The sequence below is a fragment of the Nematostella vectensis genome, chromosome 11, assembly GCF_932526225.1.
Source record: "Nematostella vectensis chromosome 11, jaNemVect1.1, whole genome shotgun sequence".
NCBI classification, from domain to species: Eukaryota; Metazoa; Cnidaria; class Anthozoa; order Actiniaria; family Edwardsiidae; genus Nematostella; species Nematostella vectensis.
This window is the reverse complement of record NC_064044.1, coordinates 7281092-7294101: the sequence shown is the minus strand read 5'-3', so window position 1 is coordinate 7294101 and position 13010 is coordinate 7281092. Positions and strand designations below refer to the sequence as shown.

Below are 13010 nucleotides of genomic sequence, written 5' to 3'. Positions count from 1 at the left end.
CTATGCCTCTATCATAGTTGTCAACTTCGCTGCAGAAAAAATCTTGAGAAAATCCAGTGAATGTATCAGAAGTACCAAGATTGCTAATGCGGGAGAATACAGTATATATTGATTTTTTAGAAAATTTGCCTTGAGAAATCTAAAGGCACTATTATCCTAGAAAGGTGATTAACAATAATTAACTTTTTTTTATAGAGACTTTATTTAATGGTGATTAAAAACACATGAATGTTGTAAACTTATGAATACTCAATTCAGGAAACTAATTCTTTTTTATTATTATTTTTGCAGCTGCAAGCAATATGAGTAAGTATCACAGCTTTGCAGACCCACCGATAGATGCAGTTTTTCTACACTGAAACATAATAGGACAGTTGAATCTGAAATTACAATATTTTGTCAAACAATATTGTTTATTATAATTAATATTTCTCCCCCAAAGAAAGGTGATTAACAATGCCTCTGTTAATCCTCAGCAATGGCTCCCACCACTTATGCACCAGCAACAGGTAAGTTGAAATAAGTAAAAAAAGTAAGCAAAATTTATATCAGATCTTACTATGGCTCGGCCTTTTACCATACCCCAATAGCAGACTGAGAAATACAGTAAAACCCCTCAAGTTCCATAGCCTTTAGAATTGTGATCAGCCCAATTATAGGCTGTTTTACTCCCTTGAGCTTTTTAGAGTTGCTATCCATCTTGATCTGGCTTCTCATAGTCTATTGTATATTTTTATTTTATCAGGTCCTGCTGCAACGACCATGGCTGCAGGTAAGAGGCCTTAACCAAGACAAGGAAATTTTGAGCTTGTTAAAAAATTGAACTGCCACGAAATTGGTCAAAACTGACTACAGATATAGAAAGAATAACTACTAAAGATCAGTTTGAAAAAGGGTGGTTGATGAGATTGACAGCTGAAGGTGTTAATTAAATTAAATAGCATGTTTCCCTTTTTAACTATATTTGCATTTTTTTACACACGCTTTTAATAATATTAAGAATTGTTTTAGCAATATTCGATCACAATGATAAAACAAAGAATCTAGCAGGAGTTTTTTTTTTAAACATTTTTTTGGTGAAAATAGAGCAATTTAAAAAAATTAAAATATCAGAGAGAAAAATCATGCGTTTGTATTATAGAATTTCGGGAAAAAAACTCCCGCTTGTTTCTTTCTTATTAGCTCTACGACACACATGGCAAGTTTTATCGCAAAGCCATTTTTCTTCTTGGAGCAGAATGTGTTTTACCTTTCCTGTATAGAAAATAATATCTGCCAAAAAGAGTTATCATCGCTCCATGAAACAGGGTTTCGAAACTGATCAAATACTTTATTTATCCTGAAGATATACACTGAAAATATAGTTAGAATCCCCATAATTCAATATTTCCTGAATAAGCTTGTTTTTTGCACACAATTCCACTAAAACCCGAGCAAAACTACTTGTAGCATCACCTCCAGTTTATTTTTTTTTAAATGCTGCTGACTTTAGCTCCAAAAGTTGCTTCTAGCCCTCCCCAGAGTGCTTTTTACATATGGTACCTATCCCTGCCCACCCACCCCCCTCCCCTCAGCCAATCCTCAGTTTGCAACTAGACTGTTAGATAATTGACCAGAAGTAAAACTGCTGACAATGCCTCTTAAAATATTTTTTTACAATTTTACACTCCTTTCTTTTTCAACATTGAAAAAATATCTTTTTTATATAGCTTCTGCCACCGCCCCAATGGCCCTCTTTGTTTTGGCTTGTGCTCTCCTTGGGTAAGTATTCAACAATTTATTCCCAAAGCTTTATAGGGGTATATATGTCATGAGAGAGCTGGGGCAGGCACGCATGGCTCTAAGGTAAATGTTCAAAGTTTAGCTTTTCTCTCGGAAATTCTTCTCAGAAATTAAATGTCTCTTATGTTCTCGAACTTTTGCAATGATGATTTGACTGTTTTACCTATAGCCCCACCACCATGCACTTGTTTTAGTCCTGATATAACATATCGAACATGGTTTACTATCTATTGGATACATACTTGTAAATCTGCGGATTTAGGCTCTTATACATTTTGTGTAAAAATTTTGGGGAGGGGGTTAGGGTATGAAATCAAGAATTGGAAGCAGGATGCTCAGGAATAGACATTGTATGTAAATAGTCTAAGATTTGGTTGATTTTCGTCAATAAGAAATGGCCAGTTTTTCATGGTTGAGAACATATCTGCTACATCTTGCCACCGCGTACCGATCGCCTGGCTCGTGGATTTATCTGTATCGTGCCCTCCCCCCCCCCAATAATTCGAGGCCTGCTACGGCTATGAAAGGGAATAGCCATATGTATGATTCCAGGGAGTATGCATCTCTCTGGATACAGAAACATTAGGAAAACAATAGGGGGCAAAGCCACGCCCCTACTGGTTTTTTCTTTATTATATTTGAAAATATTGGGGGGAGCACATGCCCCCAGTGCCCCACCCCCTGCTACGGCCCTGCCTTTACCCCTGTTCTTATAACTAAATGTGTTTCTTTTTTTTTTTTTCTATTGCAGATTGGAGTAACTATTAGTGTAATGTTGAGATGTAATAATCCTGTAAAAACCACCTTACAGGCCTACATAGCTTATATATTATACAGATAGCTTGTTTCTTGCCATTATCATGAGTGTACAAATTTTTAGAACGATGAGTGTACAATTTTTTAGAATGTGGAAGTTTTTAAAAGGTTGGGTTGTACAAAACTACCCCTTGTAACTCTAGTAAGTGACAGTTAAGCAGACTACTGGCGATTCGGACTTCAAAAAATAGCACATCACGGAATCCCAGTGGCCCCAATTACATCAAACATCGAAAGTCGTCTTATGCCTATAACTTGAGCACGAAAGCCCCAGAAAGATCGAAGTTTGTTTGCAGCAGTCTTTTTTCTCTCGTTTTATTTTACGTTGATATTTTACTTTGAAGCTTGATGTTAAACATCAGTCAAACCGGCTAGAAATACGGGACATTACAAAAAGGTAGCAAGACGACTGTAGACAGAAACCGATCCGCGAACGCGCGTTTAAATCCACAGGACCCTCGTTGTCTAAACCGGTCCATGTCCGCGAATGCTGATTATCTTGTGTGCAAGGGAAGTAGGAGCAAATTTGCACAAAAATGGAAAAAATACAACTAGAAGTTGAAGTGCTCGAGCTGAATGATTGGCTTTACAAAAATAATATTACTTGATCTCCTTTTTTAAAAGCAAGGGTAAAATCTCTATACTTATAGATTTGCCTGGGGCAGTTGACACTTGGGGCAGTTGTCTTGGCTGAGCACTAACCCTTTATTTTATGATTTCTCTGTTTGTTTTATAAGTTTCTAGAGGAACAAAAATAAATCTCTTCTATTATCGCTTCTATTATTTTATTACACAAAAGAAATTATTTCATTAAAGCCATTGTCGTCTGTACAAAAGGGAAAAAGTGAACTCTGATGACAGTCAATCTGAAATCACAGGGGCGGATACAGAGGGGGGGGGGGGTGGATTGGGTGGATATCCTTGCCCCACCCCCTTTTTAGTAAAAAAATGAAAATTCACTTTGTTTAAAGAAAATAAATGTTTGAGGGACGGGAGGTACTGTCCATATGCCTTCGCCTGCTTGAATTTGCGGACGAGACAAATCCAGTTTAGCATGAAGTATTTTTAGATCTATGTGACCTACCAAGACCAACTGGATCAGTTATAAGCCGTCTATCCGGTCATTATCCACCCCTATTTTGAAATCCTGGATACCAGATCCGCCCCTGAATCATGCACGCTTTTATGACTTTCAAATGCTCTTATCAACAGCACCTCATGCACGAAGCCAGACAATAAGCATGAAAGGAGATGTGCAGTCATAGATATTGTGGAAAAAAAGTTTATTTAAAAAAAGAGACTGCTTTTTGGTGGTTGAGTGGTGGTTGTAATGGTCGTGCTCACCCCTAGCTGGATGCCTGTACATACCCAGCTATTTTGGCCTAGAAATAGTTATTGAAATAGTTATAGAAATAGTTATTGAAACGGGACTGTGGCTGCCACCACAATGAGTTTTTATTGTTATTTTTATTTAAAAAAAAAAATAAGCATCGGGCATGGAAAACATAGCTAGAGAGGGCAAATGATGGTTAATGAGAGCTGCGTATGTAAGCAAACGTACGTTTGTACTTGAAAGATGCGATATGCACTTCAAGCCTTCTATAGCAATCTGACATGAAGTGCACTTCTAAGTCAGGTCAGAGGAAGCCGGGATTTTTTTTAGGATTTTTAGAGAGAGATGTTTTTAGAAAATTTAAGATTTTTAAGTCTTTCATTGCCATAACGCCCTGAGACGCCTGTAAAATTTATGCCCAACTCCAAAACGTCAGAAATGCAAACTAAACATCACCAGACCCGGATACTCATAGATTCCTCCAAGGCATAGACGACCTTCAAAAGCGCATCCAAGCAATGTAATAGAATTGACTCTTTTGACAAAATATGAACCTTGGTTTCTGACCAATTCATTAACAAATGCTTAAACTCAGAGACATTTCTTACCAAAAAAGACAAAAAATTCCGAACTACAAATAAATAGAGACAAGCAAACACAGATCAAGTCACAAATAGATACCTTTATTGCGCTCCGTCAGGTCCCATTTCACAGCAATCAGTCACAATAATCAATGCTAGAACCTCCATTAGAAGCGAGTCACCATGTTTAGCCTATTCTGCATGCCTGCACTGCATCATGGGAGTCATAACAGTCTCTTTGCCCTAAAGCCAAACAAATCATTTCCAGGTCCAAGGAACCCAGAATAAGCCTGAAAACAATTTTTGAATAAGGTTGGGTAGCAAAGATGGCCCACATTGGAGAGTATAAGGCCATTCACTAGAAAATTCCTTTCTCACTTCGTGAAGCCCAGACAAGGAATTATCTCATTGAATCAACCTCAGCGTGCAAACATCCATAAGCACAGCATTCATTATGCCCAAATAGACTTTATGATAGGATTTCGATGAAAGATTGGACTACTGAAAAGTCGGACCCGAATCCGAGATCGATGGGGTTCTGATTTTCAAACTTGAACCTTTGTTCGCAAAGCCTTTGAGCGGGCTTACAAAGTCAAACAAATACGAGAAATAAGAGAAAAATAAACACTCAGAAACTTAGTCGATAAGGAATGCGGAAGTAATTTTAGTTGGAAATATGTTTTTTTCAGAGCATCTAAAAGAAAAGCGTTAATGTTTATAGAAGACCGTTATGAGAGAATAGTGAGCTATATTTTAACCCGTCGTCGAACTTGAGGCAAAAAGATTCGATTAACATGTTTTCCCTAGGAAAAAAATAACCACAAACGGGTTCCCTGGTTACTGAGAAACGAGCACATTCCAAGCGAATGTCGTAACGCGTCAATATGAATCAGCCAATCACGTGCCGTGCATGAAATGCCCATCAAAAGCAGAAAGCCATCTCGCAGTCGCAGACCCCTAACTCACACCGACCTCCGGGATTAGACAGTTCGGTGCGCCTGTTAAAAACGAAGCAAAGCTTTCACTACGTTTAATTCTTTCATTTTAAACCATAAAGGTAAGCTCAAGTATTTCCAAATGAACTCTGAAAGCGAGTATTGAGCTTTAGGGACAATTCATGACAAGACGCAAATAGACTGTAAGTTCCCGTTTTCCACCAGGGGCTCCGGAGTAGCGCGTTTGTATGTCAACAAGAGAGAATAAGATACGCACGCCATGTCGATTCCCACCACGTCTGCGCGTGAGGATTTTTACTCACCATTCCCCCTCGCTTTAAGGAGGTGTTACACTGGATAACATGCAGGAAAAACCTTTCGCGTAGAAAGTTTTTGACCGTGTAACATATCGCACAACACAACTTTCCGCGCATCATTTCACTCGTCAACATCGTTGCGTGTTTTTGAACCCGCTTCAAAAACATGCAACACAAAATGACGAATATCTGGAAAGTTATGTCGTGTAACTTGTTTGCCAACATGTCACAATGGATACAATACGATGTATCGCGAAAAGTTTTTGTTGCATGTTATCCCGTGTAACACCACCTTTAGCCTCCGTAGCAAGCCAAAAGGGCTGGGAAAGAATAGAAACGGAGACAAGGTGCGCGCTAGGGAGAGCGCAGGACCCTTCATTGTCCCAAGCCCTTTTCGCTAGCTACGCAGGCTACCGCACTTGCATATTGTTGCCGCTGTTTTGTAACTTGCAACAGAAGAGAACACCCTATTTGCACTAATACCATCGAAAATTTCCTTCTAGCATTAAAGACTCGCTAGATTTCGAAAACGTGTGTAAAAAAAATGCGAACAAGAAGATACTTCATTCAAAATCAAGAGCGAAAAACCCCGCTCTACAAACACCGCTTCCGTTTCAACTTGCTGCTTCGTTGTTTTTCAGCATCCATTATCTTCTTAGGGTCAAACGAAATCTGTTAGTTAGATACGATGTTGAGGAAGGAATCCAAGAAAAAGCCGTTTATTTCATAAACTATCCGTGTAGCGAGGGAATGCATTTTTGTGACGATCACAGCCAGCAAGCCGAAGTATATGAGCTTCTATAATAGTGAGAAAATAAAGAGATATTACTGTACTTCTTTGTTTCTGTTTAAAGACGTTTATATAACTAATGTACATATACATGTCTACATGCAAGCTGGAGTCGGGATTTGAATCAAACGCGGTTTCACTGCCATGGATTTATCGCTCGTCGCTATTTTTCTCTCTTTTTGACTTGATTTCGCCGCTCAAACAAACAAAACAGTCAAACTATTCAGGAATTTAGCTTTCTGTGAGTATATTTGCTAATCTTGCTTACTCAAGTTGGATTTGTTTTCTTCGCGATAATTTACATGACGCGACCCGCGGGGGGAGTAGGATAAATAAATAGACATGTTTATTATCAATATCAATATTTTTTATTAACAGCTTAATAATCAGTTTACAGCAATGCTGCCCGCAAATAGCTAAAGCTCATCGAGGCGGGCAGCGAAAAGGTGACAATACTTATGAATACGAAGAGCTATTTACAAATAATAATAATAATAATATAATGATATATGAAATATAATGGTATGCAAATATAGTCTTATATATACGGGGTGTGAAGGGAGTTATGGAAAAGTCAAATCTTGGAAATTTTAGATAATATGTCTGTCGTATAAATATGAATATCCTTAACTCTCAGTATTTATAATAATAATGATTGTATATATTTATTAAAATTTGGTTTAGAAAGATCACGCATGTCAGGTGGAATAATGTTCAAGAGATTGGCTCCAAATTTGCCGAACGATTTTATTTCTTGACTTAGTCTTGATTGTACTATAAAGTAGTTACCGAAAGTTATTGAAAACCTTTAGCAGTTCATTTACAATAAACTGAATAAGAAGCATCAGTCAGAAACACAAACTACTATTTATAAATTTGGAAGTACAGAAATCGCTTAGTCTGTTTGTACGAGGCCTTGGAGTAAGAGCATTGGTACTCCCTGACCTGAGAGAATACCCATGATGGTGGATACCATGCGCGCTAAGGACGGATTTCAAGAGCTCTGACTCGCGCGCGGACAAAAGAAACTTGTGACACGCCTCTCCACACCGTGTGGAAAGGTTCTGCAAGCCAGTTACTTCCAGAGAGTCTTGATAACTCAAGCCAGGGAGTATGATGCGAAGGGTTCTACGTTGTACACCCTCAATGACATGCTCAATGTAGTCCGGTAGGGCTGACCATACGGGCGAGGCGGTATTTCGAAAATTGACCTTATTAGCGAGATGTATAAATACGAAGACAATATAAAAGGAGCATATATCCAGGAGCTCCAAAAGGGGAGGGGGGGGAAGCAAGGGTTCCAAGAAAGGTAGGTGGGAATTCAATGTTCTTCCGTGTATTTCCTTATATTACTTGTTTTTTCAGCAAAAAAAAACTGAAAATAGGGGGGCCGGGGCCCGCTAGGCTCACCCCTAAACCCGCCTCTGAGCATATCAATATTTGGGTGACCTTCAAACCCGCTCGGTCAATCTCTGGGAGGCCTGGGTCTAAGGGCTTTTCAAGATTAGTGAGATACAAATTTGACCAAGCTGTCAGGTTTTTTGACAAATTCTTGCCGCGAGTCTCAAATTGACAGGAATCAGCATTTTTCACCATATTTTCTGTAGATCAGGGAGCGGGAAAACTTTAGCTTTTCTAAATATGGGCATCAATGACCATATAAGGCAATGCAAACGAAGGACACTATCCTTAAGGAATATGTTTGATATGTGGTGGGGCGGTGGTTGAATCCCTCTCATATCTTATGCTCTCTTGCACCGCGCACCTCGAGCTTTGTTTGCATACGGGAAATCAACTTGCCTTATTATGTGTTTTATTATTACTACACGTTTTCTTCGGGTTACATAAACTACTAAACTGCTCTTGTAGTCTTCAATCGATGGAGTTCTGTAAAGGCCCCGAAATGATCTCAGGACCCGTAATGAGTGCTGAGAGTCCCAGGAGTGCTCGTAATGAACCTCGTGGAATTACCAGAATGGACAAAGGGAAAGAGAAAGGAAACATGTTTTAAAGTGTCAAAATAAACGAACAAAACAAAGGCCATGATACTCAGGCAATATACACTACTAAACCACTCGCCTCGATGACAGAGTGTCAGTCAATGTCAATGACGTTATAGGTCACTTGGTTTAAGAAATTGCTTTGTCTGAAATTGCTCTTAGATTACAATAAAACTTCCTGCAACATTGTCTGAATTGTGTCTTTTCAGATGAACCAGATTGTCATAGCTTGCCTTGTCTTCCTAGCTGGAGGTATGCAAGTTTGTCTATTTTCCCTCATGGCCTTATAACAAGGCTTGGCTTTCCATTGTTGATAAGGGAACTCATTACTGGGGGGGGGGGGGCTCCCATAAATTACAAATAGTCTAGCTCACAACGAGTTTCATTCTCATCCCCAAAAGGTTAAATTTTGCATCTTTTTACCCATTATATTACTAAAGTACCATATTCGAGCATATCCTTGTTATTCTGAAGTCCCCTGGAACTATTAAAATCATATATTTTTGTCACTAGTTGCTCTGGTACACCCAGAAAAGCCAACAGCACCTGCGATGACCACACCTGCTTCGGGCAACATGACTACTCAACGTAAGTGAACGCTTAATCTTTGCCTTTGCCTTATTACTAAAGTACCATACTCTAGCATATTCTTGTTATCCTAACTTTGGAAGTCCCCTGAAACTATTTAAATCATATATTTTTTGTCACTAGTTGCTCTGGCACACTCAGAAAATGCAACGACTGCAGTGCCCACAGATCCTTTGGAGAACAAGACTCTACGTAAGTGAACGCTTAATCTTTGCCTTTCAATACCATGATTCCTGGTAATCTGGTTAGAAGTGTGAAAAATGCATAATTAACTATTTTTTATAGAAACTTTATTTAATGGTGATTTAAAACACATAAATGCTGTAAACTCATGAATACTCAATTCAGGAAAACTAATGGAGCAACTGCAGAATACCCGTCCAAAAAGAGTTAACAATGAGACTTCACACCTCTATTTCTATAGAACGAAGCAGTAAATACAAGTAAAATGCAAATAAGTGGACGGGTATTCTGCATTTTAGCCAAACTAATTCTTTTTTTTATTATTTTTGCAGCCGTAGCCAATATGAGTAAGTATCACAGCTTTGCAGACCCACCGATAGATGCAGTTTTTCTACACTGAAACATAATAGGACAGTTGAATCTGAAATTACAATACTTGGTCAAACAATATCGTTTATTATGATTTATATTTTTCCCCCAAAGAAAGGTGATTAACAATGCCTCTGTTAATCCTCAGCAACGGCTGCCGGCACTGTTGCACCAACAACAGGTAAGTTAAAATTTATATCAGAAATTTATATCAGATCCTACTATTCCTCCACCATAGCTGTAAACTTCGCTGAGAAAATACAGTGAACGTATCAGAAGTACCCAGATTGCTAATGCGGGAGAATACAGTAAATGTAAGGATTTTTAAGAAAATTACGCTAGAGAAAACTAAAGGCACTACTACCTACTAAGCCTCCACCCTATACCATAGCCCTATAGCAGACTGAGAAATACAGTAAAACCCCTCAAGATCGATATGTTTGGAGTTAAGCCTTTAGAATTGTGATGAACCCAGTTTAAGGCATACTCGAGGATTCAGCGTACTTTGCGGGCGCTCCCAAAAGTTTTAGGCTGTTTGATTTATTTAAGTTTTTTTTATTTGTGTCAGAGTCACTATCCATCTTGATTTAGCTTCTTATTTTAAATTGCAAAAAAAATATTTTATCAAGAATGCCAACTGCATCGAACGCTAATGGTTTAGGCAGCAGATTCCCTACTGAGAAAGCGAATGCGTTATATCAAGAGAGCATATATCTCTATATATCTCCTCCAGTTGAAATTCCTGCCTCAAAAATATGTTTCCGAAGGCTAGAAATCTGGAAGTAAATCAAAACAACCACCGAAATTTGACAAAATTTTTAGTCTTGGAAGAGCAAAGGACTGGGGAGAGCTTTCAATTCCGACAACGGACCCAGGCCCTTACCCAGGATTTTTCTTAGGGGGGGAGGGTTCGAAATCCGAAAAAATGGACCTAGTCATTCCCCTCGGGGAGGGGAGACACAAAAAGCTATTTTATATACCTTTGCAGTATCTCCACAGAAAGTTTATTGTCGGATTTGGCTGCGAGAGTGATCAAGCTTAATATGCTTTATAGTTTTGTCTACAAATAGCACGTCTATTGATAACCGAAAGCGGACCGTTGTGGTGGGCTGGGGCGTTCACACCCCTTGCACCCCCCTGGGTACGGGCCAGGTAGCTGTTCCTTCTCAAGCCTTGAGGCTATGTCCATCATGAATCACTACCCATCTTGATTTAGCTTCTCATTGTATATCGTATAACATGCATAATTTTATTCTATCAGGAAAGTCAGCCGCAACGACCACTACTTGTGAAGGCAAGGGACTCGTATAACTTGAATTGGACCTTAATATGCTTTTTTATATGCTTTTTTTTTAACGTTCGAATTATTATTTGTTTAAAGCTTCTGCCACCCCAATGGCCCTCTTTGTTCTGGCTTGTGCTCTCCTTGGGTAAGTATTCAACAATTTATTCCCAAAGCTTTATAGGGGTATATATGTCATGAGAGAGCTGGGGCAGGCACGCATGGCTCTAAGGTAAATGTTCAAAGTTTAGCTTTTCTCTCGGAAATTCTTCTCAGAAATTAAATGTCTCTTATCTGCTTATGTTCTCGAACTTTTGCAATGATGATTTGACTGTTTTACCTATAGCCCCACCACCATGCACTTGCCTTAGTCCTGATATAACATATCGAACATGGTTTACTATCTATTGGATACATTCTTGTAAATCTGCGGATTAGGCTCTTATACATTTTGTGTAAAAATTTTGGGGAGGGGGGGGGTTAGGGTATGAAATCGAGAATTGGAAGCAGGATGCTCAGGAATAGACATTGTATGTAAATAGTCTAAGGTTTGGTTGATTTTTGTCAATAAGAAATGGCCAGTTTTTCATGGTTGAGAACATATCTGCTACATCTTGCCACCGCGTACCGATCGCCTGGCTCGTGGATTTATCTGTATCGTGCCCTCCTAACCCCCCCCCCCCCCCCCCCCCAATAATTCGAGGCCTGCTATGGCTATGAAAGGGAATAGCCATATGTATGATTCCAGGGAGTATGCATCTCTCTGGATACAGAAACATTAGGAAAACAATAGGGGGCAAAGCCACGCCCCTACTGGTTTTTTCTTTATTATATTTGAAAATATTGGGGGGGCACGTGCCCCCAGTGCCCCACCCCCTGCTACGGCCCTGCCTTTACCCCTGTTCTTATAACTAAATGTGTTTCTTCTTTTTTTCTATTGCAGATTGGAGTAACTATTAGTGTAATGTTGAGATGTAATAATCCTGTATAAACCAACTTACAGGCCTACATAGCTTATATATTATACAGATAGCTTGTTTCTTGCCATTATCGTGAGTGTACAAATTTTTAGAACGATGAGTGTACAATTTTTTAGAATGTGGAAGTTTTTAGAAGGTTGGGTTGTACAAAACCACCCCTTGTAACTCTAGTAAGTGACAGTTAAGCAGACTACTGGCGATTCGGACTTCAACAAATAGCACATCACGAAATCCCAGTGGCCCCAATTCTATCAAACATCGAAAGTCGTCTTATGCCTATAACTTGAGCACGAAAGCGAAGACCCAGAAAGATCGGAGTTTGTTTGCAGCAGTCTTTTTTCTCTCGTTTTATTTTACGTTGATATTTTACGTTGAAGCTTGAAGTTAAATATCCGTCAAACCGGCTAGAAATACGTACAAAAAGGTAGCAAGACGACTGTAGACAAAAACCGATCCGCGAACGCGCGTTTAAAATCCACAGGACCCCCGTTTTTTAAACCGGTCCATGTCCGCGAAGGCTGATTATCTTGTGTGCAAGGGAAGTAGGAGCAAATTTGCACAAAAATGGAAAAAAAAATACAACTAGAAGTTGAAGTGCTCGAGCTGAATGATTGGCTTTCCAAAAATAATATTACTTGGTCTACTTTTTTAAAAGCAAGGGTAAAATCTCTATACTTATAGATTTGCCTGGGGCAGTTGACACTCGGGGCAGATGTCTTGGCTGAACACTAACCCTTTATTTTATGATTTCTCTGTTTGTTTTATAAGTTTCTAAAGGAACAAAAATAAATCTCTTCTATTATCGCTTCTATTATTTTATTACACAAAAGAAATTATTTCATTGAAGCCATTGTCGTCTGTAACAAAAGGGAAAAGGTGAACTCTGATGACAGTCAATCTGAAATCACAGGGGCGGATACAGAGGAAGGGGGGGGTGGATTGGGTGGATATCCTTGCCCCACCCCCTTTCTAGAAAAATAAATGAAAAGTCACTTTGTTTAAAGAAAATAAATGTTTGAGGGACGGGAGGTACTGTCCATATGCCTTCGCCTGC

At 39.1% G+C, this 13010-nt stretch overlaps 1 protein-coding gene across 1 annotated transcript; it reads left to right on the top strand.

Moving 5' to 3' along the window:
- Window positions 1-5428: 5428 nt before the first annotated feature.
- On the top strand, window positions 5429-12760 carry LOC116613506. The gene is made up of 9 exons (XM_048734619.1): window positions 5429-5569; window positions 8764-8806; window positions 9068-9142; window positions 9266-9334; window positions 9658-9672; window positions 9843-9875; window positions 10956-10988; window positions 11076-11124; window positions 11920-12760. The coding sequence occupies exons 2-9, from the start codon at window positions 8764-8766 to the stop codon at window positions 11927-11929; spliced, it is 327 nt and encodes a 108-aa protein (XP_048590576.1). The 5' UTR covers window positions 5429-5569; the 3' UTR covers window positions 11930-12760.
- Window positions 12761-13010: the final 250 nt, after the last annotated feature.

Excerpts from the sequence above, each read along its gene's own strand:
- LOC116613506 (XM_048734619.1), top strand. The coding sequence starts at position 8,764 with ATGAACCAGATTGTCATAGCTTGCCTTGTCTTCCTAGCTGGAG. Across the intron at positions 9,876-10,955 it reads CACTGTTGCACCAACAACAG|GAAAGTCAGCCGCAACGACC; the intron begins GTAAGTTAAAAT and ends TTATTCTATCAG. Across the intron at positions 10,989-11,075 it reads AACGACCACTACTTGTGAAG|CTTCTGCCACCCCAATGGCC; the intron begins GCAAGGGACTCG and ends ATTTGTTTAAAG.